Raw genomic sequence first — 25,165 nt, 5'->3', positions numbered from 1 at the left:
CGTTAAGTCAAACAAGCCGTCAAGTCAAACAGGCCGTTGAAGGGAACATTTTACTGTAGCTCCTCCAAAATTTGAAAGTAAAACAATTGCGATAACAACAAAATGGTAAGGGAGCCAAAACATAGCAACCATAGAGGAGTGATGTTTTGAGAGTCGAGCCAGAGCCAATAAAACTCAGCCCAGAGATGTAAGGTTAGGGTTCGGTTTAGGTAATAGCGAGTGAAGGGAGGCTCAGGCCTTGTTTCCATTGGGTGGCTACAGACGGATCAGTGCGGCCTGAAAGGGTTTCTGGAGGGTCAGATCAAGGTCTGCTTTCATTAAGGACACGCAAAGCTACACTAAGAAGTAAGATAATTGGATAAGAGAGATTCAGGTGATCACAAGACAGCGAAAAGCAAATATTGACAAAAATTATCATTTCCCAGAAAACCCTGAATTGATCTTTTGATAAACAACCTGTTTCCAGTGACAGCGACTTATCAAGACATGGCACTCGCACCAAAACCGAACATAGAGTTAAGGTTATTTCCATTTCCAGGCTGATCCAGAGGGTACGTAGATGTTCCAGTTCCTTGCCACTAGGTGTAGACTCAGGCTTTAGGTTTAAGTCTCGGGCTTTAGGTTTAAGTCTCGGGCTTTAGGTTTAAGTCTCGGGCTTTAGGTTTAAGTCTCGGGCTTTAGGTTTAAGTCTCGGGCTTTAGGTTTAAGTCTCGGGCTTTAGGTTTAAGTCTCGGGCTTTAGGTTTAAGTCTCGGGCTTTAGGTTCAAGTCTCGGGCTTTAGGTTCAAGTCTACGGCAGTAGGTTTAAGTCTCGGGATGAAGGTTTAGTCTCGGGGTTTAGGTTTATTCTCGGGGTTTAGGTTTATTCTCGGGGTTTAGGTTTATTCTCGGGGTTTAGCTTTAGTCTCCGGGTTTAGGTTTATTCTCGGGGTTTAGCTTTAGTCTCCGGGTTTAGGTTTAGTCTCGGGGTTAAGGTTTAGTCTCGGGGTTTAGCTTTAGTCTCGGGGTTTAGCTTTAGTCTCGGGGTTTAGCTTTAGTCTCGGGGTTTAGCTTTAGTCTCGGGGTTCAGGTTTAGTCTCGGGGTTCAGGTTTAGTCTCGGGGTTCAGGTTTAGTCTCAGGGTTCAGGTTTAGTCTCGGGGTTCAGCTTTAGTCTCGGGGTTTAGGTTTAGTCTCGGGTTTTAGGTTTAGTCTCAGGGTTCAGGTTTAGTCTCGGGGTTCAGGTTTAGTCTCGGGGTTTAGCTTTAGTCTCGGGGTTTAGCTTTAGTCTCGGGGTTTAGCTTTAGTCTCGGGGTTTAGCTTTAGTCTCGGGGTTTAGCTTTAATCTCGGGGTTCAGGTTTAGTCTCGGGGTTCAGGTTTAGTCTCGGGGTTTAGCTTTAGTCTCCGGGTTTAGGTTTAGTCTCGGGGTTTAGCTTTAGTCTCGGGGTTTAGCTTTAGTCTCGGGGTTCAGGTTTAGTCTCGGGGTTCAGGTTTAGTCTCGGGGTTCAGGTTTAGTCTCGGGGTTTAGCTTTAGTCTCGGGGTTTAGCTTTAGTCTCGGGGTTTAGCTTTAGTCTCGGGGTTTAGCTTTAATCTCGGGGTTCAGGTTTAGTCTCGGGGTTCAGGTTTAGTCTCGGGGTTTAGCTTTAGTCTCGGGGTTCAGGTTTAGTCTCGGGGTTCAGGTTTAGTCTCGGGGTTTAGCTTTAGTCTCTGGGTTTAGCTTTAGTCTCGGGGTTTAGCTTTAATCTCGGGGTTCAGGTTTAGTCTCGGGGTTTAGCTTTAGTCTCGGGGTTCAGGTTTAGTCTCGGGGTTCAGGTTTAGTCTCGGGGTTCAGGTTTAGTCTCGGGTTTAGCTTTAGTCTCGGGGTTTAGCTTTAGTCTCGGGGTTTAGCTTTAGTCTCGGGTTTTAGGTTTAGTCTCGGGGTTCAGGTTTAGTCTCGGGGTTCAGGTTTAGTCTCAGGGTTAAGGTTTAGTCTCGGGGTTTAGCTTTAATCTCGGGGTTCAGGTTTAGTCTCGGGGTTCAGGTTTAGTCTCGGGGTTTAGCTTTAGTCTCCGGGTTTAGGTTTAGTCTCGGGGTTTAGCTTTAGTCTCAGGGTTAGCTTTAGTCTCGGGGTTCAGGTTTAGTCTCGGGGTTCAGGTTTAGTCTCGGGGTTTAGCTTTAGTCTCGGGGTTCAGGTTTAGTCTCGGGGTTCAGGTTTAGTCTCGGGGTTTAGCTTTAGTCTCTGGGTTTAGCTTTAGTCTCGGGGTTTAGCTTTAATCTCGGGGTTCAGGTTTAGTCTCGGGGTTTAGCTTTAGTCTCGGGGTTCAGGTTTAGTCTCGGGGTTTAGCTTTAGTCTCGGGGTTCAGGTTTAGTCTCGGGGTTCAGGTTTAGTCTCGGGGTTCAGGTTTAGTCTCGGGGTTCAGGTTTAGTCTCAGGCTTTAGGTTTAAGTCTCAGGGTTGATGGTACAGCTGCGTGACCTCGATGACCGGGGGAGAAGTACTGAGCGAAGGCCCACACCAACAAGCTGACGATCGGACCTCTTCAACCACAGAGTCTGTCCTGGAGAGAGAAGGGGAAGGAGGAGAGGGGGAGGATAAGGTCAGACAGAGAGATATAGAGAGAGAAAGGTTAAGAGAGAGACAGGAGATAAGGAGGGAGTGGAAGAGAAAAGGAGGCCGAGAGTGGAAAGTAAAAAAGGAGAACAGAGAGATATGGAGAAAAGGAGGGAGAAAAGGAGAGGGAGGGTGGGAGAGAGGAAGCGGGAAATGGAAAGCGAAAGCAAGAGAGGGAAGGGGAGAGAAGGAGAGAATGAGAGAGGGTAAGACAAAAAGAAAGGAAAGGTAGGGGAGTAAAAGGGAGATAAATGGGGAGGATAGGAGAAAGAGGAAGAGAGACAGGGAGAAAAAGAGTGGGTTGGATAAGAAGAAGAGAAGGAGGGAGGGGGAGAGGGAAAGGGGTGAGAGGAGCGAGAAGGAGAGGAAGGAAGAGAGCAGGTGAAGAGAGAAAGACAAAAAGAGGGAAGGCAAAGGGAGATGAAGGGAGAGAAGTGATGGGCAGGTGTGGCCAGGAGGGAGAGGATTGAAAGATTAAGGATTGTGCGTAGGAGGGAGGAGAAGGAAGATAGAAAAGAGAGATGGACGGAATGTAGTGGGGGAGAATGGTACTTGAGGAGAGAGGAGAGAGGGAGAAAGGAGGAGAGAGGGAGAATGGAGGAGAGGGAGAAAGGAGGAGAGAGGGAGAAAGGAGGAGAGAGGGAGAATGGAGGAGAGGGAGAAAGGAGGAGAGAGGGAGAATGGAGGAGAGAGGGAGAAAGGAGGAGAGAGGGAGAATGGGGAGAGGGCGAAAGGGGAGAGGGAGAAAGGAGAGAGGGAGAAAGGAGAGAGGGAGAATGGAGGAGAGGGAGAAAGGAGGAGAGGAGAGAAGGAGAAAGGAGGAGAGGAGAGGGAGAAAGGAGGAGAGAGGGAGAAAGGGGAGAGGGAGAAAGGGGAGAGGGAGAAAGGAGAGAGGGAGAATGGAGGAGAGGGAGAAAGGAGGAGAGAGAGAAAGGGGGAGAGGAGAGAAGGAGAAAGGAGGAGAGGAAAGGGAGAAAGGAGGAGAGAGGGAGAAAGGGGAGAGGGAGAAAGGGGAGAGGGAGAAAGGAGAGAGGGAGAAAGGGGGAGAAAGGAGAGAAAGAGAAGATTCAGATTTGACGAAGAAAACCCGTTTAAAGAACACATTTATTTTTTAATGTATAAGGTCACACTGTACTGTACACTTACTTCACTGTGTAATAACATGTAATTACACTGTAGTTACATGTAATTACAGGTCGGGATAGTGTAATTAATGGGGTAGTAGCAGGTAAAGTGGATCAAGTGCAGTGTAAAATACAGTGATACCAAAAGGAGCATAAAAATGAGTCTTAAAGGTGCATGTTATTGCTTTGCCTTGAATGTTAGACAGTACAGCATCTCCATGGAGACAAGCCGGTGATGACGAGGCCAAATTACAGGTCAGATCTGTAGATGTGTTTCAAGGATTTTCTTTTTATTTTAATTGTTTTCTTCTCTCAATAAATGAACCAATAATTGATGATAAATGACAAAATTACATGTTAAAGCAGCTGTCCATGTCTTGTCTATGGAGACAAGCAGTTAAGACGAGCTACGCTGTGATTTCACCCTCATCTTTGTCAAACTTGTACTTAAAGACAGACACACGTGCAACATTTACAGCCCAAACACGAGGAGGAGACTGCAACCTTCAGTGGTAAAGTTAAGTACACACAGCATGAAACACCACGAGTCAGACGGATCCACTTTCAAAATCAAAACCAGTGGAGCAGGCGAGAGCAAAGAGACGGACACCAAACAACCACGGCATGTCAGTAAGTCGTGTGCACAGCAGGTCAAACCGTACCTTACGTGTTTTAAAGCTTCAAACTGGGGAAGAGCTGCTGGAGAAATAAAAACAGGGAAAACAAAACAGAAAATAAAGTAGTTTAAGGACACGAATGATGCAATGTTTGTCTTGTTACTGGCTCTTGGGTCTCTTTTCTTGGCATTTCATGTTTTAGAACGGAAAATAAGTGAAGTGTATAGAAGTGAGTTGCATGAGTCTGCGCTGCCTCATCAAGAGCGCTATCTACTGGCAACAGTGGGAATTACCGTGGGAAAAAAATCAACCAAACGCTGGCTGTTTTAGTAAGAAACTCGCTAAACGTTTGGCATTTCATCCAGGGCAACTTGGCATTTTGTTATTTTTCCCAATTTTTATGAGCAAATACTTATTTTTAACAATACGTTTATAATTGACAGGAAAATATTTTAGTTAGGATTAGGTTTATGTACAAGAATTATTTATTTGGTTAAAATGATGGTTAAGATTAGAGCTTTGGGACAGGGAACGCTTGAATTCTATGATTGATCCCAAATAAAAAATGTGGCAAATAAAAAATGTGGCAAATGTTGATGTAGACAATAGATTATTTCACAATCAGGGTAAAAATAAATACATTTGGATGAGACTAGAGGAGCTTTGGGACGTGGAATGCAAGTGTGAACCCTGGACCGCAGGATCTGAACGAGGACCTTGTAAACATGATTAATGCAACAAGCGTGAACAAAGCGAAACACGGCGCCAGGTGTGTTGACGACGAGGGAACAATGTTGTAATGCGGTTAAAAGCTCCAAAATAAAAAGTCCAATTTGAATAATATGTGTCCTGAGACGTTTGTGGTCAGAAAAGAACCGTGCGGTAAATTAGACGTGGGCGTGGCATAACGTCAAACTTTGTTGAAATGCAGTAAAAGTCAAGTTAAAAAGGAATCGCTCACCTTAATTTACCATCATCATCGGTCTGAACATTTCCCAAGCGTTCATGTTCACTTAAACGTTTCTACTGTGCGAGCTTGAAATGCCCTTTTTAGGTTGATCTTTTTTGAGCCCGGTAGGAAGCCATAACTTTCCTACAAAAACAGACTCTGAGGGGGTTATGATGGAGCAAGTCTGATTTATGCTAGCTGTTAATGCAAAGCGTGAACCTGACCTTTAACCCCCGGAGACGTACGTTTTAACTTATTTGTCTTGCCTGTTTTGGTCAAAACAGCACATGGCATAGGCAATAAAGTCAACATCCATCATTTTAGTGATGGCGGAATTCACTAGAACGCGCGTTATGCAAGAGGAGAGATGTTACTTCTTTGCCTGGAATATTCCACACTATGGCGTTTAACATATCTAGCATTTATCAAAATACAGGCATACATTACTACTGTGAGCGAGGTCGCCTTTCCACAGAGCCGACCTGTGAATTGGTCGGCAAAGCAATAATAACTCCATGGAGACGAGCAGGTTACAGTGAAGTGATCACGGCTGACACTATCAATCGACAAAAATCTGGCTCATTTTAAAAGAGATACATTTGATTAGATGTTTAAAACGAACGCAGTATTATTGTATTTTAATGTAATATTTCATTTAAATTTTTGTAGTTTAATAATTGTATTCACTTGATTTTAATTTAAACATAGGAAATTCAAATTAATAAAAGTTTTGCGTCAATGTTGTTTACTAATATCATTTTTTCAAGCGCAGTTAAAGGTACATTTAATTTGTGCATTGATATATTCAAATTCATTATCATTATGTATTGTTGGTATTATCAAGCAGAATTAAAAGGTACGTAAAGCAGAACACGCGCTAGAGCTCCCCCTGCAGATCTCTTGTGAAACTACATGCCAGAAAATAGACAGCAGACAGCAGGGGGCGACGACGGGCACTTCAAAGGCCATGAAAATACACATTTAACCAGCCCAGGGACTTACAAAGGTAAAAATGTGACTTAGTTCTGCTTTAAGTCTTGAACAAATGTCAGTATATTAAGAGAATGTAACTAAGAAAACTAAGTTTAATTGAACAAACTGATAATGTACATTTGCATTAGCCCAGATCTATACAAAATCTTCTGAAAATAAATGGCATTTGAGAGGTGAACATTTCAGTATTATATGTGCATGTTGTATATGTATATGTGTGTGTTTTACCCATTGTGGAGGGTGAGGTCCTGGTCGGCCTCAGCAGCAGAAGACTCCACCTCTGTGCTGCTGTCGCTGCCCTGAACCGAAACACACGGAGAATCCTGCGTCTGGGCGTCTCCACTGGGACGGAAACAAGAGAGATTTACTCCAACATTCGACTGCAACGACGCCAGATAAATAACAGCAGTTTGTAGTGAAAGTGAAGTCTTAAGTGTGGCACTCACACTGGTCTGGTTTAGTCCTGGTTTAGTCCTGGTTTAGTCCTGGTTTAGTCCTGGTTTAGTCCTGATTTAGTCCAGGTTCACTTTTGCTTTAGTCCAGGTTCACTTTTGCTTTAGTCCAGGTTCACTTTTGCTCAAGTCCAGGTTCACTTTTGCTTTAGTCCAGGTTTACTTTTGCTTTAGTCCAGGTTTACTTTTGCTTTAGTCCAGGTTTACTTTTGCTTTAGTCCAGGTTTACTTTTGCTTTAGTCCAGGTTTATTTTTGCTTTAGTCCAGGTTTACTTTTGCTTTAGTCCAGGTTTACTTTTGCTTTAGTCCAGGTTTACTTTTGCTTTAGTCCAGGTTTACTTTTGCTTTAGTCCAGGTTTATTTTTGCTTTAGTCCAGGTTTACTTTTGCTTTAGTCCAGGTTTACTTTTGCTTTAGTCCAGGTTTACTTTTGCTTTAGTCCAGGTTTACTTGGTTATTTTTTACCTTATTATAATACTGGTTAGTTGCAGCCTTAGTATAGCATCCTTATTATAATACTGGTTAGTTGCGGCCTTAGTATAGCATCCTTATTATAATACTGGTTAGTTGCAGTCTTAGTATAGCATCCTTATTATAATACTGGTTAGTTGCAGTCTTAGTATAGCATCCTTATTATAATACTGGTTAGTTGCAGTCTTAGTATAGCATCCTTATTATAATACTGGTTAGTTGCGGCCTTAGTATAGCATCCTTAGTATAATACTGGTTAGTGGTAGCCTTATTACTGCATCCTTATTATAATACTGGTTAGTTGTGGCCTTAGTATTGCATCCTTATTATAATACTGGTTAGTTGCGGCCTTAGTATAGCATCCTTAGTATAATACTGGTTAGTGGTAGCCTTATTACTGCATCCTTATTATAATACTGGTTAGTTGTGGCCTTAGTATTGCATCCTTAGTATAATACTGGTTAGTTGCAGCCTTATTACTGCATCCTTATTATAATACTGGTTAGTTGCAGCCTTATTACTGCATCCTTATTATAATACTGGTTAGTTGTGGCCTTAGTATTGCATCCTTAGTATAATACTGGTTAGTGGTAGCCTTAGTATTGCATCCTTAGTATAATACTGGTTAGTGGTAGCCTTAGTATTGCATCCTTAGTAAAATACTGGTTAGTTGTGGCCTTAGTATTGCATCCTTAGTATAATACTGGTTAGTGGTAGCCTTATTACTGCATCCTTATTATAATACTGGTTAGTTGTGGCCTTAGTATTGCATCCTTAGTATAATACTGGTTAGTTGCAGCCTTATTACTGCATCCTTATTATAATACTGGTTAGTTGCAGCCTTATTACTGCATCCTTATTATAATACTGGTTAGTTGTGGCCTTAGTATTGCATCCTTAGTATAATACTGGTTAGTGGTAGCCTTAGTATTGCATCCTTAGTATAATACTGGTTAGTTGCAGCCTTAGTATTGCATCCTTGTTATAATACTGGTTAGTTGCGGCCGTATTACTGTTGTGAAGGTGACTGACTTCCTGCGTGTCTCCAGCAGAAGGATGGCCCGCTCCTTCTCCTCCAGCTGCTTCTTTAATAACGTGATTTCCTTTTGTTTCTCCAGGACCTCCTTCTGAAGCCGGTAGTTGCTCTCCTCCAAAGTCTCACAGAAAGCCTGCAAAGACACATTTAAAAAGGTGCACAATGAGGGCCGTTTCTTCGTGTTGAATGTCCCGCCATAGAAAAGAGAGGCTTACCCTGCTCTCCTCGAGACTGTCGAACGGCCCCGGAGGATCGTCCAGACATAAAAACTCCCTCACTGCCTGGCTGTGAAAACACCACTTCCCAATATGACTTATGACAACGCTGTATTCAATAAAAGTACATGCAGAGGCCTTAGAAATGAAGCAGTGCAATGAAGCAGAACAAATGTTATACCGTACATAATATCGTGAAGATAATATTGTGAAATTTGTTTTGAAAATATGCACAATATGAATATAGAGTATATTGTTTAGAGTAAAAACGCAAAAAAAGATCTAGAAAAAGAGTAGAGATTGAGAATGACATTGGGATGAAAGTCGAAAGATGTGTCCAGATGATTACAACTGAATTTCCTCCGACAACTAAACACTCCTGGACAAAGGAGGGATTACACAGGCCTTCAAGAACAATATATTTGGGGCTCAATATTTAATGCGTGTATGTTTTTCAAAAAGATTTGCCCTGCTCAGAGTGAAATTAGTCACTTTTATAACTTATTATTGACACAAACAAACTACAAGTGTTTCATTGTGCTTTTTCATTTACTGCAGCTCATGTTTTAGACAATATCTCGCATTTTTGGGGTAGAAGAGGCATAAAGTAGTTTCACTTCCGGCAATATCTGCAAATGTAATGAATAAATGTAGCCCGCCTAAGGCCCAAAGTCACTGAGATAACGGGAACAAGCGGTGGAAAATGAATGAATGAATGAAATGTAAACAGACACAACTAAAATCAATATCTCATCTCATTTACCGTATTTTCCGCACTAAAGGCGCACTTAGAAGCCTTTAATTTTCTCAAAAAACGACAGTCTGCCTTATAATCCAGTGCACCTTATATATGGATTAATTCTGGTTGTGCTAACCGATTTCGAAGCCATTTTATGTGTTACACGTTTTGTTTCGCTTAACGCGCCTTATTGTCCAGTGAGCCTTATAGTGCGAAAAATACAGTACTTATTTCTTATGGATTGTGAAAAGAATACCACTCCTAATACGAGTGTGTAGAAAGATCCAAAACAAGCCGGAGATGTTCATTGAAATTGCTGCATATTTTCATTGCACAAATACCACATCACGTAGCCATCTTTAATCAGTTTTGTCGGTTTATACCATCAAAGACGTGTACATGGAGTATCTTATGGGTGGTTTGGACACTTTGCCGCGCTCCTCTGCATTGGCTCCACTCACCAGTGTGCGATGTCTTTGTGAGCGACCAGGTTCTGGAGAAAGGCCTGCAGACCCAGCTGTCGCTCCTCCAGGAACTCGCTGTCGTAGTTGTCTTTGAACCAGCGTTTCGGAGGCAGAGCGAGGCGGAAACCGGGGAACATCTCCTTCAACTGCGGCGAAACGGACAGCAATTAAGTCTTAGCGAAAAGCCGCCGCTATTCTTTTATTTTGAATGTATTTATTGGTGTCTTTTCGCAGGGACAGTGCAGTTAAACGTGTCATTGTTTGGGCTCGCTAGTACAAAAAGTGCTGAAACAGAATGTCATCACCAATACTAAACAAAAAGGACTTTATTTAAGATTACTATGATTTTTTAGACTAGTTCTGTTATAGATCCAGACCTTTACAAAACCAAAACTAAACCGTACAGATCCCATTTTGTCCTGATTTTTGTTTTTGTTTTATCTAATTATCTACAGTTTTGCATACTAGTTTTAGTATTGATAAGTATCTCGGTATTGGTAAAATTTAACACTAGTACTGCCTGGTTCAATACATTTTCTAGAATTGGAGCCGATACCGATCCCAATATCACACATTTTTAAATAATGACATGGTTAAAAGCACAACAAAGGCAATACACATTTACCGTAACGTACATTCACCATTATTGACAGTGAAATCCTTAATTTTCTTTCATTCACATCATCAAATAGATAACCATTCATTTAGATAAAGTGATTAAACGGCTTTTGCACTTACTTTTGATTCTAACGTTTTAGTTATTGTCACCTGCATAATCAAATCAAGGTCTTTATTTGTCTCTTTTTCCACTCCAAATACTTAGCTAACGACAAATAATTTAAACTTTTTATTATTATCTTTTTAAATGGCTGTGTTTGCGCAGTGTTTTCAACTAATTTTCTTTTCATTGTTGACGGTTTTTAATTAGCGCATCTCATTACGTAAAAAGTAATCATCAAAACATGCAAAAATCCTCCATCAGGGGCAACAAAGGAAGGGAAGTGTACGCTGCCGTTCCACTTTTATTCAGTAGCAAATATCTATACAAGTGAAAGGATTGGTTTCTCTTTATATCTATTGCGTTCCAAAAGCTGAGAACACAACAAATGCGCAAAGAAAATGGCAACAAACCAAAAACAAATGCATCAGCACAATGAAATCTGTACGAATAATACAACGCGCTGTTGCAAACGTCAATGTTGTCCATAGCTAAAGTGTACTTCCTGAAAAAAATATCCAATTACACGGCGGTGCAGCTGGTAATAATCCTCGTACTCTCGGAGGATTGGGCAGGTTCTCCTCTGCGCCGTTTTCACATCGACAACAAGAGAGAACGGTGTCCCCGGGAGACCTCAGCCATTCTTTTGATAAAATGAACCCACATATGCTCTGAATGGGGCGAAAGTGTTACATGAGCTGAGAGTTTCTTACATTTCACCAGGAGGGGTTCTTTGTGAGGCGTATAATTCACAAACTGACAAGAGAAAATACCCTCCGCTGGTGATTTAAAAAGCCTGCGAAAGTGTTGCTACGCACAGCCAAAACGCAAATAGATCAAACTCCCCTCAAAACACAAGAGAAACCAAAGACTGCAGTGTAGAAGTGCAAAGTAATGTTCCAGTTAAGTTTTTCCTCTACTCACGACACAAATACACGTTTCAAATATGACATGGCGGCGATATTATTGATAGAAATGTACATCTTGACTTGAATACGCTAGACTATGCCTCTAAATGTCTTCAAGTATCGCACAAGCCATGAACGGACCGTAAAATAAACTAGAAAAGTGCAGAAATATGGCTTTAGACCCTTGTTTCATTAGGGGATTCATTTTTAATCAGCTTTTTACGGCCATTTTTAACTCTAAAGTTTTAATTACAGATCAATATTTAAATTTTGTGTTATACATTTTTTTATATATCTCCGACCTCTATTTCAAATAATCATGATTGAATTATGACCAGTAGGGGGAGCAGCTAGTGGAGTCCAGAACAGACTGTGGGGCTGATTATCTTCTTGCTACAGCAAACCATTACATCCCTGTTTTTAATAAGTATTTCCTTTTTAATTAGAGTCTGGTCTGCACCGCCTCTGTCTCAAGCCAAACTCCGACAGAACTGTGCAATCAGGTTTGTTTACTCGGGAAACAGACGAGCTCGTTGTTACTTCATCTCGCCTCAGATTAACAGCGCCAGACGTTTGCAGTGCGTTTCAGTCCTTTGTGTCCTGTGTTTTTTATGAGTCACCGAGAGACACGGGGGCCAGACCACACGATTGTCGTTTTCCGTTTCAGGCCCTGTTCACACGTTGGTCAGGAAAACCTCGCCGGCGACGAGCGAAGGTGTGAAAAGCTGTAGTACGCACTTTATTCTGCTAAACACAAATCTGATCTTCACTGTCCGTCTGTGGTACTGACATTTATGCAACAACAAGAGCAGAGCTGCATTTTAAAAACACAGATTTGGCTTAGCGTAGCTGCTGCTGGTCAAGGTGATTCCACAATTTGAGTCAGTGCCAAATGTGAGTCAAAATAAATTCTGAGTATATAACCCTACATCTAACATGTTTTTTGCCCAGTGTTTGCTGGGTAATTTCCTAGTGTGATGTCATTGATTACAAACAGGAAGTGAATTTATAAACCTAAACATTTTTATAATTTTTAGCTGAATATATTTATGGTAACTGCATTTCAGTTCAATTATAAATATTTTATCATTCTGAAACCCATGGATAGGAAAAGTATAGTCTTTGTTGGCCAAGCTAATAAATGCTACTTCATCAAGCTAACATTTTAAAGAAAACCTTTTTCTAGCAAGTCCTAGTGTTGTCTCTAAAATGTTGTATTGATTATCTTGCAGCTTGTTTCTAGCAGAGGGAGGCAGACGTTGTGTAACACAGATTAGCAGAGGCGAAAAGTGAAGAGTTTCTAAAACATGTTGGATGTGTTTTCAATCTGGAGTGTCCAGACTAATTCCTTGGTGAGCAAAAATGAATACATATTATTGTGCAAAGAGCCAAAACATTTTTTGGGGGCGGCTGAAAAAACATACGGATAGTGAAAAAAAAAAAAATTATCAGGTAATTTATCACAGGTCACACCTGTGTTCATTTTTATTTTGTTGGTCGCGCTCTGGTCTTGCTCTGTTTTGTATTTTATGTATTAAAAAAAAATAATAAAAAAAAAAATTATAATATATATATATATATATATATATATATATATATATATATATATATATATATATATATATATATATATATATATATATATATATATATATATATATATATATATATATATATATATATATATATATATATATAGTGTCTTTTTTTGTCTTTTTTATTGAAAAAAATATTTCCTTACAAGTCTCAGCACCTCTTCATGGGCCAAATTAGACCTCCTGGAGGGCCAAGTTTGGTCCACGGGCCCCTCTTTGGGAACCCCTGATCTCGACAGAGGGTAAAGCAATGCTACTTTCTTATAACTATTTAGTAATCATAAGCCTTACTGTGGCACGTTACAGGCAAAGTGATAATATAGATAAAAGTGGCACGCTGCGTCTCAAAACAAAGGATTCGTCTTCTGTTACATCCCCAAAAACCCTGTGGCCAGAAATGTATTTGTGTGGTCAGGAGGGACCAGTGGACCTACAGAAACAGTCGTTAGTTAGCAGCTGGCTAATGCTAGTTTACATCATTGCGTGGCTATGCTAATAAACGTTAGCCAACTTGCAGACATTTTTAAAAAGCCTAATTTCCAACTGTTCGAGTGTTATATTTTAGGATCAGACACGAAGTCCGTGCTCTTGACAGCTTTGAGGGCGTGTCTGGTGCAGAGGGCGTGTCCGGTGCAGAGGGCGTGTGAACGAGGAAGAGCAGATGGAAACGCCCTCACAAGTTTGTCTCTGCTTATAAGTGTCAGTTACTCGCCGCGCTGTGCATAAGCATCAAAGCCCAGAACTTCTGTCATTTTCGACCCCTTTTTCGACCCTTTTCATTTTCAGTTTCATGTGTGACGTCCTCAACAAGTGACATTGGTCTGACGATGAGAAAGAGAGACGGAGATGGCAAAAGCAAGAGAAAAGGAGAGGGTTGTGGAAATAAATTTGAAAAATAACTATTCCAATAAGCGCAGACCACCTTGTGAAGCCAACGGATTTGACCCTGTTCCAGACAATATAAAGCACTGATCCATTGGCTTTGTAACCAGTGAATACAAATACGCATCGTGGAATTGGCCTTCCTTCTCCTTCTACAAATATGTTTTTGTTTAGATGATATCTCTTGTACCTCTCAGTAACATTATTATTGTTTTTGTCACGAATATCCTCACACAACCACGGCTTTGTTGATATCCATCGCCGTTATCGGTTTCTCCATCAGTGAATGTCTAAACTTCTTTTGTTTGCTTGATATTTTGTGGTACATTTTATCCCGGCGTTCTCAAAGTCCTCCAAGAGCAGTCATTATCCAAGTTGGCGCGGTTTCCTTTTCTGTTATTGAAATTTGAAAAACAGCGGGTCCCCCCCCCCCCCCCCCCCGATACTGCACAAAGCAATAATGTGATGGAAAATGAAAACTTTTGAAGGTTAAAAGTGCAAAGGAAAGTCTTGTTTTTCTCATTATTACTTTGATTGACGGGAACCATGATAAATGAGTATGTGTCAGTGAGTTTTACGTCAGTCAAGAGCCAGTTTATGTTGGAAAAACGTTGAAAATTACAGGAATTATCGCCGAGTTCTCCAAGGGAATCCGTCTATCATCCATTAAACATTTTCCCTCCAAAACGCAGGCGAAATGCAAGAGGACCGTCTCCAGATCTTGAGTTCGACTTGGACAGGATTTTCACCGGAGGATTTTAAATAGTGTTCATGTTTTTTGTCGATAGTAGAAACCCGAGCCCGGAGGAAACGCACCCAAACAGAAGGAGAAACATGCAGAGAAAGGCCCGGGAGTCGAACCCGGAATCTTCTTGTAATGTGGCGAGAGTGAGAGCCACTGCGCCGACATTTAATGAACAAAATAAAAGTGTTGTCATGTTACCGGTATCTTCAAAACAATTACAAATCTATCGTGTAAATTAGTCAAGCTTTTGGCACTTGTTTACACAGGAAGTATGTCACAGGAAGTATGTCACAGGAAGTATGTCACAGGAAGTGTGTCACAGGAAGTGTGTCACAGGAAGTGTCACAGGAAGTATGTCACAACAGGAAGTAAATGTACAAACGTCACCAACACTGTCAAACTAGGTAAGACCGTATTTTCCGGACTATAAGTCGCGCTTTTTTCATAGTTTTGGCCGTAATGCCACTTATCCTTATATTTATACTTATATACTTATACTCCGGAGTGACTTACATGTGATATTATTTGTTATTTTCACACTTGCAACCGCATTTCATACTCCAGTGCGACTTATATATGTTTTTTTTCTTCTCTATTATGCATTTTTTGGCTGGTGCGACTTATACTCCAGGAAATACGGTATAACCATGTAAACAGTGTTTTAGTGACACGAGTAGTCTAACCTGTTGTACTTTAAGCTACCCACAGTGCAAACGGACACGCCCGGGCACAAAAACAAACGCACCTTGTCGTTAAGCCTGGAGAAGTCTGCGTATCGCCGGAACACCACCCAGCTCTCGCCCGAGGACTTTCTCACCAGGACCTTGTAAACCTGTGACGAGGACGTGAACATGAGGTTACATGAGGTTAATAGCATTCGTTCAATTCGATCAAAAAACAAATGGACAATTGTGATCAACATGGGGCTATTTGGAGGTCTGAAACCTCTCATTTACCGTATTTTCTGCACTATAAGGCGCACTTAAAGCCATTAATTTTCTCCAAAAGCGACAGTGCACCTTATATATGGATTAATTCTGGTTGTGCTTACTGGCCCTAAAGCGATTTGGTGTGGTACACGTTTTGTTTTGCTTAATTTCCTTCCTGCTGCTGTCAGACTTTACAACAAACACTGTTAGCCCTGAACATGTGTCATTCAGCTTCATAATCATGTGCAATACTGTCATTCATGTGCAATACTGTCAATCATCTTGGTGCAATATTCTCTGTCCATATAACAGCTGTAAATAAGAGCGTTACTTTTGTTATTATATAGTATAAGAGTTTTTCTAGAAGTGTTGATAGAGTGTTGTTCTGTTATTTATTATTTACTTCTGTACCTACTTTGTGTTGCAACACTGGAATTTCCCCATTGTGGGACAAATAAAAGGCTTATCTTAGTCCGGTGCGCCTTGTATATGAACAATGATCATTCATTGACAGTGCACCTTATAGTGTGGAAAATACGGTAGATCATTATGAGAAGAAACATCAAGATTTCACATCTGACCCCAGGACAAACAACAAATCCAAAATGTACTTTAATTCACATCGTCACACCGTTTCCCAAGTGAACCTTTCTGAATGATAAAGTAGAGTAAAGTCGCATGGACAGCCAGATAAAAAGTGTGTTTTACATGAGGTTGTACTTTTTCAGAGCATGGATTTAAAAGAAAAATCCCATGTTTTTGCTTCTAAAACTCCCATTATAATGATGTTTTAGTTGTCACAATTAATACTGTGACCTGAACAATTAAGATGATCGATTCATGACAAGACAAAGTGGTCCGCTCCAGAGTTTGATTGCACTTTGCTCAATTTCTGTGCAGAACGTTCCAAAATAACAACATTCTTCGTCATTACGTTAAACCACGAGCCTCTTACGACACTGCAAAGACCATCGTGGATAAATAATAACTCACACAACCGTTGTTATTATGACACATTCATCATAATAATGGAGTGATACAGGACACAGTGCAATTCTGAGCCGATTTGAAGTCTGTCTGTCTGCGGTTTGTGGGCGCAGGTTGTTACAATCTTTGCTCATTCCTGCGCGGCCATGGGCTCAAAAGAGCTCCTCCCCTGGAGGTGGATCCGTCTGTCAAAAGCATCGGACGATCAGCGACCACCGTGCAAAATCCCAACTACGAAACACAATCCGTTACCAAAAAACCCTCAAAACTGAAACGACTGAAGTGAAAATGCGCCGGGAGGACGTTTTAAACTTTTCATACGGTTCATAATCTGGTCATTCCTTCATGACTTCTCGTGGGAATGTTTTATTTGCTTATTTCAATGTCATTTGACTGTTTTTTTTTTGGCACTGATAAGTCTGTATTATTTACGTTCAAATAATCAAGATCTGTACGATGTAGGATCTGTGTAAACATGTTCCAATCGAGTATTGAACGTAATGTTGATTTATTCACTCACAAAAAGGGTTTGTTTACATTATTATCGATTATTCAAAAAGAAAGCAGAATGAGCCCCATATTTTACTGCCATTAAAACAAGTTATTTTATCAGTCGACTAGCCAAACGATTATTTCTATTGTAACATTTTAAATACGTTATCAACCAGATAAAAGGTGTTAATATGCCGACTGAAGGGTTCGAGAAAGAGAATATTTACGAAGTGTTTTACTGAAAATCAAATCAAAAAAGAAAATCATAAAGTGATTCTTCTTTTTTGACATTTTGGTTCAATAATGTTGCCGTCTTTGTCATAAAAAGGCTTTTTCATACGCGTTTTAGAGTCTGTAGAGTCCAGATAACGATACAGATTACCAAAATACGACTATGATTATTTTGATATCCGTCCAGGCACAACTAGTCGATTAATTGTTGCAGCATTATTATTTGAAGTTAAGAGTTAATCAGACATCCAGTAGAGATTGTATTTACGCAAGTTTTTAAACCACCTGTTATGTCCAATGATTTAAACCTACAAAAAAAATTTAAATAAATGCAAAAAAACGACACAAATGCAAATACATTTTCGTCAATCTCCTGGTGAGGTAATGTTGAAGAGAACGTTGATTTCACGGTCAGTCGGTCCCGTACCGTGAATTTGGCCCGCTCCTCCATGACTTCGTACCCCAGGACGGTCGGGGTGATCGGCCGCTCCTCCGGCTCCGTTTGGGGGCTCCTCTCGGGGTCGGAGACGGAGCGGGGGCACGCGGAGAACTCGACGGAGGGTTCGAGGGCGCAGTTCACTCTGGCGCGCAGTACCGGACTCTGTGCAGGGGGGGGCGTCCTGCTGCGAGAGGAGCGCGAAGATCTGCGGGAGCCAAATCCACCTGGAGACCAAGCGTTGGAATAAATGATGAGAAGAAACATCGAGATCACTGGCTTTTCTAGTAACTATTGCTGTCGTAAAAGAACAAAAACTCTTTTTCCGATCATGGCTTTCAAGCATGATGAAACAAGCATGATGAAAATCTAACACCGTTGCTATAGAGATCAACAATTTAAAGAACAAATATTATGCATTATTTGTATTGTTATCAGCCTTTAAACATGCTCTTCAGCACCTTTAGTTTGGCATATCATGTTTTAAAACAAAAAACAAAACAAAAAAAACACGATATTTGTTTGTCACGGGCTTCTTCTTCTTCTTCTTCTTTGGTGTTTTATGGCCGTTGGTATCCAAGTGTTACATTACCGCCATCCACTGTAGTTGTACGTCTTAGACTTTAGACTTTATTCTTTAGACTTTATTCTTCAGAAGCGCAGGAGTTCAAAGCACAGGAAACGCCATCTATTGGCTGTAGAGGGAATTACACGAGTTTAAAACGAACGCTTCAAGCTAGCCTCAGACTTCCTGGTTTAAGGCACACAGTTGTAAAGATTGTGATCAGATGGGAGAAATTCCCAAAATGAGTCTGGAGATGGTTTATGGACTTAACAAACAGCAGAAGATTCTCAGAGCCACGTCACAGATCGAGGAGATTCAGAACAGAGTGTTTTTGACGCTCGGAGGGGAGAGGATTTTCTAACAGGATTCATCAAACTAGAGTGAATGAAGCTAAATGCTACTCCAGGTGTGTTTTTCACGAGGGAACAGTGCAAGAACAGGGTTAAAAGCGCAAAAAAGTCGATTTAGCATCCTTTAAAACAAAATATTATATCCTTTGAATGTGGAAAAGTACTCACAATGTCACATATAACAGGAAGCTGAAACCCATGTATCGAGTACTACTCCAAATTATTCACATCAGATTATATTATTGTATTAATGCTATTTTTTTCCCAAGTAATGAATCTACAAAGAAAATCTGCAGCTCGCATGCTTGAAACGCCACAACAAAGAGACAGCAGAGTGAGTTCTGCGGTTTGGAACAGGAAATGAATGAACCTGTCTCATTGTTGTTTTCATTCAATATTACAGTTTAAAATGAACAAAAATAAAGTCAAATCATGATCTATCCAAGCGATAGTTTAGAACAGTTAGGCCCGTCACAATCATCTCTACATCAACTCTTTCAGTAAATGTATTTGTGTGTATTTTTGTGTATTAGTGCAGTGTATTAGCGCAATAAGATTTAAGTGGTTCCACGACTTCTTACGGATACTGTTTCAATCTGTATGTTTATTTACTGTATTGCACGCTTTTTTTTACAATATTGCACATTTACAAAAGTGTTTCATGCGTTAATCCTGCTCGGAAGTTATCGTGCGAATGGTTTTAAGTCACTTCAATGTCATCGTTTTGTCATGTGATATTTTCTGTAGCGCTACTGCAAAATGTGTTGTTAAGGTGACGGGCCTTAGCACAGTTTATCTTCATCAAAACTGTTCGACTGTGACTCTGTAAACCTACCTCCGCCGCACTCCCGAGCGTGGCCGTTCAGCCTGGGGTCAGAGGAGTCCGAGCTGCTCGACACGCTGCCTGAAGGTGGAAAAACAAACTTTACACTGTCAAAATATGAACAGGATATGCATTATATGGTCGTTTCCTCAGGTTCTCAGTGGTGGCAATGCAAATGTAGTAAAAATCAAATATCTATCGACTGGGTGCTAGTAAAAAACACTGCGCAATAATCATATTTTAATCACATTGAGATCTTACATAGTTCAGACGTTGTAAAAATAAGGACTTTTGTGTTAAAGGCAACATAACCGCAATGACAACCACAAGAGAGCGCTCTAGGCTCTAAGCGACGCAGAAGAAGAATCTGCACTTCCTCTTCCTCTGGAGTTTGTGGAGTTGTTTAGAAGTGACACAGAGGAAGAAGAATTCAGTGGATTTAGTGATTTGGGGTAAAACTGATGCTTTGGTAAACTTGTTAGCATGTTCTTTATGCTATAGTTATCTGAATAACTGTTCATATGTTACGTGAACATACCAGACACTTACCACAGTTCTGTCTGTGCCTCATGTAGCTGAAGGTGTTAGCGTTAGCATACGTACACCTATTCACCATGTTCTCTCATCTGTTATTATTTTAAACTGCATTTCAAGATGAAATGTCTGTTCTTGGTCTTAGATTTTAAAATAAATAAATTTCCCCTAAAAAATGCAACTTATACTTCAGTGCGACTTATGTTTTTTTCTTCTCTATTTTGCATTTTTTGGCTGGTGCGACTTAAACTCTGGAGCGATTTAGTCTGCAAAATACGGTAGTTGTCATTTCTACTGTACAATAAGATTTTTTGAATACATTTTAATAAAATGTAGGTTGAAATGTGGTGTCAAAGGCTTCTAGACAGATAATATTTACTAATAAAGTGTATTATTGATCAAATAGTCTATACGGTTTTGACAGATTGAATAATGCTGTTGTCTTTATTTAAAAAAAAAAGGTAAATTCACAAAGTTTTAGTTGTGAAACTTAATATTGAAAGCAATATATATTTGATTTCACTGTTTATTCATGAGAAAAACTGTGATTGATCAATAAAAATTCATTTTTTGGCCGCATCGCTCAGCTCAGTTCAAACACAAACTGCATTATGACGCATTTCTCCATTTTCTTAGTCAGTTCATCATGTTTGAACGCATTTGTCCGAGCCGTACCTAAAGACGACGCCCTCTGTGGCCTCCTCGCTTTGCTTCCTGTCATGGATCTGTTCAGGGGCAGTGGGACGGGCACGAACGGAGCGGCCATGATCCTCAGCCGGGCCCCAAAGCCAACCTCAAAAACCCCACCGGGGAAACACTTCAGTCCCGAGAACTCAGCGGCACAAACGCAGCATGAGGGAGGAAGGCCCTGCACAGACAACAACGTACATGTAACACAAACAATCACACGCAACGGATCACATGAAGGATGATTTAAGATACGACTGTGCAATCTGTGAACAGAAGATACGGCTAGTTCAAAGATATTATCGAACAATCCTATAATCATACTGCAGGGATGGTACACATTTTCTTGTTTTAAGGATATTTATGTCCAAAAATCATCCTATTCAAATATTTCTTTGGATCAAGATCAATATAATTTGATACGTATAGAACTAGAATAAAAGTGCTTCATAAAGACCACAAAACGATAAAATAAAAACATAAAACCACAACACAATACAATGAACCTCCTCTTCGCCCTCTACACAACCGACTTTCAACACAACTCGAGTACATTTCACATGCAGAAGTTCTCAGATGACACTGCGATTGTGGCATGTATAAAGGAGGTGAAGATGGAGAGGACAGGAGCCTGGTGAGGAGCTTTGAGGAGGTGTCATCTGAACTCCAGCTGAACGCCTGTAAGACCTCTAAGAGAAGGAGACGGCGTCCTCCTCCCCACGTCCCATCACTATTGATGGAGCTATTCACAAAACATGGACATAATGTACAGAAAGAGTAGGATGTATTCCCTGAGGACACTGGCCTCCTTTAGCGTCTGCTTCATGCCATTGAACACCGGCCTATTGTGTCCAGCGTTGTTTCTATGTCGTTGTGTGTTGGGGGCAGCGCAGGGGAAAGCATCATTCAGGAACAGAATCTGCTCATCATGAAAGCTGGCTCTGTGCCTGGAGTCTGTGGAGAAGGAAGTGTAACAGAGGACGCTGGCCAGGATCAAAGTAATCCTGTCCAATCAGAGCCGTCACCCCCTGCACTCTGTGACATGTCATGATGTCCCCCAGAGGGTCTCTGTGAGTACGAGACCCCCGTCACGGACAGGCTGAGGAACTTGAGCAGTTCCTCAGAAGGTTGAGAAGGTTGAGCAGTCTTAACCTGTGGCTTTGTTTAGCATCTGTAACACCTAGAACCTAATTAACTTGTTTATGTGTCATTTAAGTGACTAAACCCTGCTTTAGTATGTCTCATTTTATGTTACTGCGATTTCACAAATAACTACCGTATTTTCGCACCTTTTTTCATAGTTTTGGCCGGGGTGCAACTTATACTTATATACTTATACTCTGGAGCAACTTATGTGATATTATTTGTTATTTTCACACTTGCAACCGCATTTCATACTCCAGTGCAACTTATATATGTTTTTTCTTCTCTATTATGCATTTTTTGGCTGGTGCGACTCATACTTCGGTGCGACTTATAGTCTGGAAAATACAGTATATACTGTTCCTGGATGATGAGATTGGTTCATTCTTTTCTGATCACGTGCCACATCCCAGAGGGTCTTCCTCTGCTGTTATTCTTCTTCCTGTTCGTTCTTTGTTTTATCAGAAGGACAGGGGTCGCGACCTCACTCACATCAATGAGACTTCACATCTTCTGAAGACTGTTCCCGACCAATCAAAACTCTTGAGAAAGCGTCTCCTTAGGCTCCCTCTGATTTGTTTACGGTCCGCACCAGTGGTTTAACGGACCAATTACATTCAGGTATTTAGGGCCCTCAGGCTGGACTGGAACCAATCACAGGACAGTATTGAGTTTCGGTGCGGATGTCAAAACATGTGAATCAAAAACATGGCGGCGCCGACGGCCGTAGTTCAGAGAAATGGGCTTATCATTATTATTAGAACATGTACATTGAGTTTTAAGTCTCCTGATGTCACAGTTTCACTAAAGGTCCCATGGGGCCTTAGAGGGGAGCAACAGTGGGATCATTAATGGAGTTCCAGTCTCTTCCTAAAATAAGTTGTAATTTTTGCAACTGTTGCTGCCATAAATGTTCCCCGAAATAAACAGATTGTTCACAGTTTAGGTGACTAAAAGTAATCACCTTTAAAAATGTCCTTTCAAGATTGCCACTCCAAAGGATTCATTTGTTCCATACGATAATCTGATTTCATCACTCTACTGGGATTTCCAACACGTGTACGATAGTATCTTATTAGATTTGAACCTTTGACAAAATAGATAGATAGAGAAGTAGCTTTCCTTTTTTTTTTTACGTGTCTCACATGTTTTCCACATGTTTTCCACATGTTTTCCACAGGTTTTCCACAGGTTTTCCACAGGTTTTCCACAGGTTTCCAGAGGTTTTTCACAGGTTTTCACAGGTTTTCACCGGTTTTCTTGGCGCAACTACAGGGCCTGAATCTTTTTTCTTATCAGCCTCAATGTTTTCCTGCGTATCGAGCCAGCTGGGTTCAATTCTTTTGGGGGGTCTGGAGTAGATTTAGTAGTAGTAGACTGATTGGGAAAGGAATCCTGGTCAGCTTTGGCTCCTGCTGTGGAACTCTGCCACATGTTTGACAGACATGTTTAAAGAGGCCCCTGCAGTTTGTGATGACAGGGGCTGGTGGTGCGTCTTGTCCTTAGCCTTGTCCTTAGCCGTGTCCTGGCGGCCTCTCTTCTCCAGCATCTCAAAGTATGATGCAGATGCTAACCCGTCCACGTGCAAACACTTAGTTCAAATCTCAAGGGTGATTCAGCCCACAAAGACTCACAGAATAGAAACAGTTCCACTTTCCGTTTGATCAGCAGCTGTTGAAGGAGCACACGGTGCACACACTTTAAGGGTGTCATGGCCTTTTGGCTAACTCTGGCATACTTACAGAAATGTTTATTAATATGCTCTGTCCCTGAAATAAATACATGAATAAATAATATACACTCAGCCATGCAGACGCTGAGTTACACCAGTCGACATCCATCATTCTTTTCTATCATTCTATAGATCCAAAATCCCCATTTTATCCCCCCATGGATATGATATGAAAGTTCACATATGAAAATTACTACACAGAAGACTTAATATTCAACTACTTTTAAACGTCACCTTTTTTAATTGTGCGTACCCCTGGTTGAGAAACACTGGTTTACATGGTTTTACTCTTAATAAGGTACATGAATATAACATAGAAACGAATGATGGACATTTACTTTAATGCAATGAATCATTTATGATCCTTATAGAGTGGAAAGAGCAGCAGGAGAGCGTTTTAAAGCTCCAGCGTCGCACTGTGAAGCATCTTGAAAGTCTGACATCATTAATTTTGATTAAAGTTACTCTCGCCAAATTCATTAAGGTGAATTTATGTGGCCTGTCTTGGGAAACACATTTTGCCTATTTCAAACAAAAACATAAATAAGGGGTTGAGTTGAGGCTCACAAGAACAAACTACTTAACACAACCTTTAACACGGCTCTAATGCACTCCAGATTTGTAATAAAGCTTTCTTAAACACTCATACAAATCAAAGTAGCCCATCAGAATAAAACACAACGTCACTTTGTGTAATAAAAAGCACAGTCTATTAGTATAAAGTAAGCTCTTTTGCTTTATCTTTTAACTGTCCACACGTTGGCACCGTTTTAGCAGCTGAAGGTGCAGGAAACGCCACCATCAGGCCAAGTAGTTTTCATCAATAAACACTCCCCATAATTAAATCAATGCTAAATAGATACATTTAAGTTACATAATAGTTTAAAATATCAAACTTGAAAAGGCAATACTACGGAATGCAGTAATTGAAGCTAAATAGAGTGTACACAAGCAGAATAACAGTAACTACTTTGTATATTGAGGTTTAATAGACCAATGGGATTTACTAGTAACTTAGAATCAAGTACTGGTTATTATCGTTTAAATACTTTTGTTAATTTAAGGTGTGTGGTCCTTTTCAGAATTGTTTATTGTAGCACTGTGTTATTTACTGAAATCATAAATAAGTTGTTCTCAAATGCATATAGGTTATTTTGGAAAATGCAAGAAATAATTCAATACAGGAATAAATGTGACACTTGATACCGACAAGTATCACACCACAATGACAGATTTATTTTGTTTTATAGACAGTGGTCTGACATTTTCAACACTAAATAAGAGCTCTCTTTATTATTACCACGTGGTCTTGCATTTGTTCTGATAAAGCTCAAGATCATTCTAGAACTGTCCATGAAAGAACCAATTCTGTCCCGTCTAAGTGATCGTTTTTATTTTTTATATCGACACATCTCATTTTAGTATTGATTAGTAGTCAATGTTCAATATTTCAGCACTTTTCTTCTATTCTTCTATACATTTGAATAAACCCTCAATTAATTTAGCGTTTTTCCTGATCGAGTTACTACTTATACAACCTCATTTTGAACATGAAACCAATATGAATCCGCATTCCCCATTTGACTAATTAATAAGGCGGAGCTGCATTGACATAGATCACGTTCTACTGTATTTTCTCATCATATTTGTTTACGATCTGTGAAAATAAACCTTCTCCTGCGTGATTGGCACTTGCACATCACTTAAATTCACCGTATCAATTACATTTTCCAGCACAAACCATTCAGAAACACATGGCACGAGCCTTTACCCCCCACAGCC

General features: G+C 40.4%; 1 protein-coding gene across 2 annotated transcripts; it reads right to left on the bottom strand.

The window, feature by feature from the left end:
* Positions 1-2,275: 2,275 nt before the first annotated feature.
* On the bottom strand, positions 2,276-20,641 carry snx16 (sorting nexin 16). Of its 2 annotated transcripts, XM_072451301.1 has the most exons (9): positions 20,497-20,641; positions 19,300-19,368; positions 17,541-17,776; positions 15,220-15,306; positions 9,624-9,772; positions 8,424-8,493; positions 8,205-8,341; positions 6,479-6,592; positions 2,276-2,514 (listed from the first exon to the last, which is right to left on the bottom strand). In XM_072451301.1, exons 1-9 carry the CDS (start codon positions 20,585-20,587, stop codon positions 2,406-2,408), a joined length of 1,062 nt encoding a protein of 353 aa, XP_072307402.1. In that variant the 5' UTR covers positions 20,588-20,641; the 3' UTR covers positions 2,276-2,405. The 2 variants fall into 2 exon arrangements, with proteins under 2 accessions (XP_072307402.1, XP_072307403.1); XM_072451302.1 differs by lacking the exon at positions 19,300-19,368 and having other exon boundaries at positions 20,497-20,634.
* Between the last annotated feature and the right edge of the window lie 4,524 nt (positions 20,642-25,165).

This window comes from Eucyclogobius newberryi, unplaced genomic scaffold (assembly GCF_026437365.1).
Source record: "Eucyclogobius newberryi isolate DKJ021-1_F unplaced genomic scaffold, fEucNew1.0.hap1 SCAF_18, whole genome shotgun sequence".
In the NCBI taxonomy this organism is placed as follows: domain Eukaryota; kingdom Metazoa; phylum Chordata; class Actinopteri; order Gobiiformes; family Gobiidae; genus Eucyclogobius; species Eucyclogobius newberryi.
The sequence above is the reverse complement of the archived record's forward strand: the minus strand, read 5'-3'. Positions and strand labels throughout refer to the sequence as shown.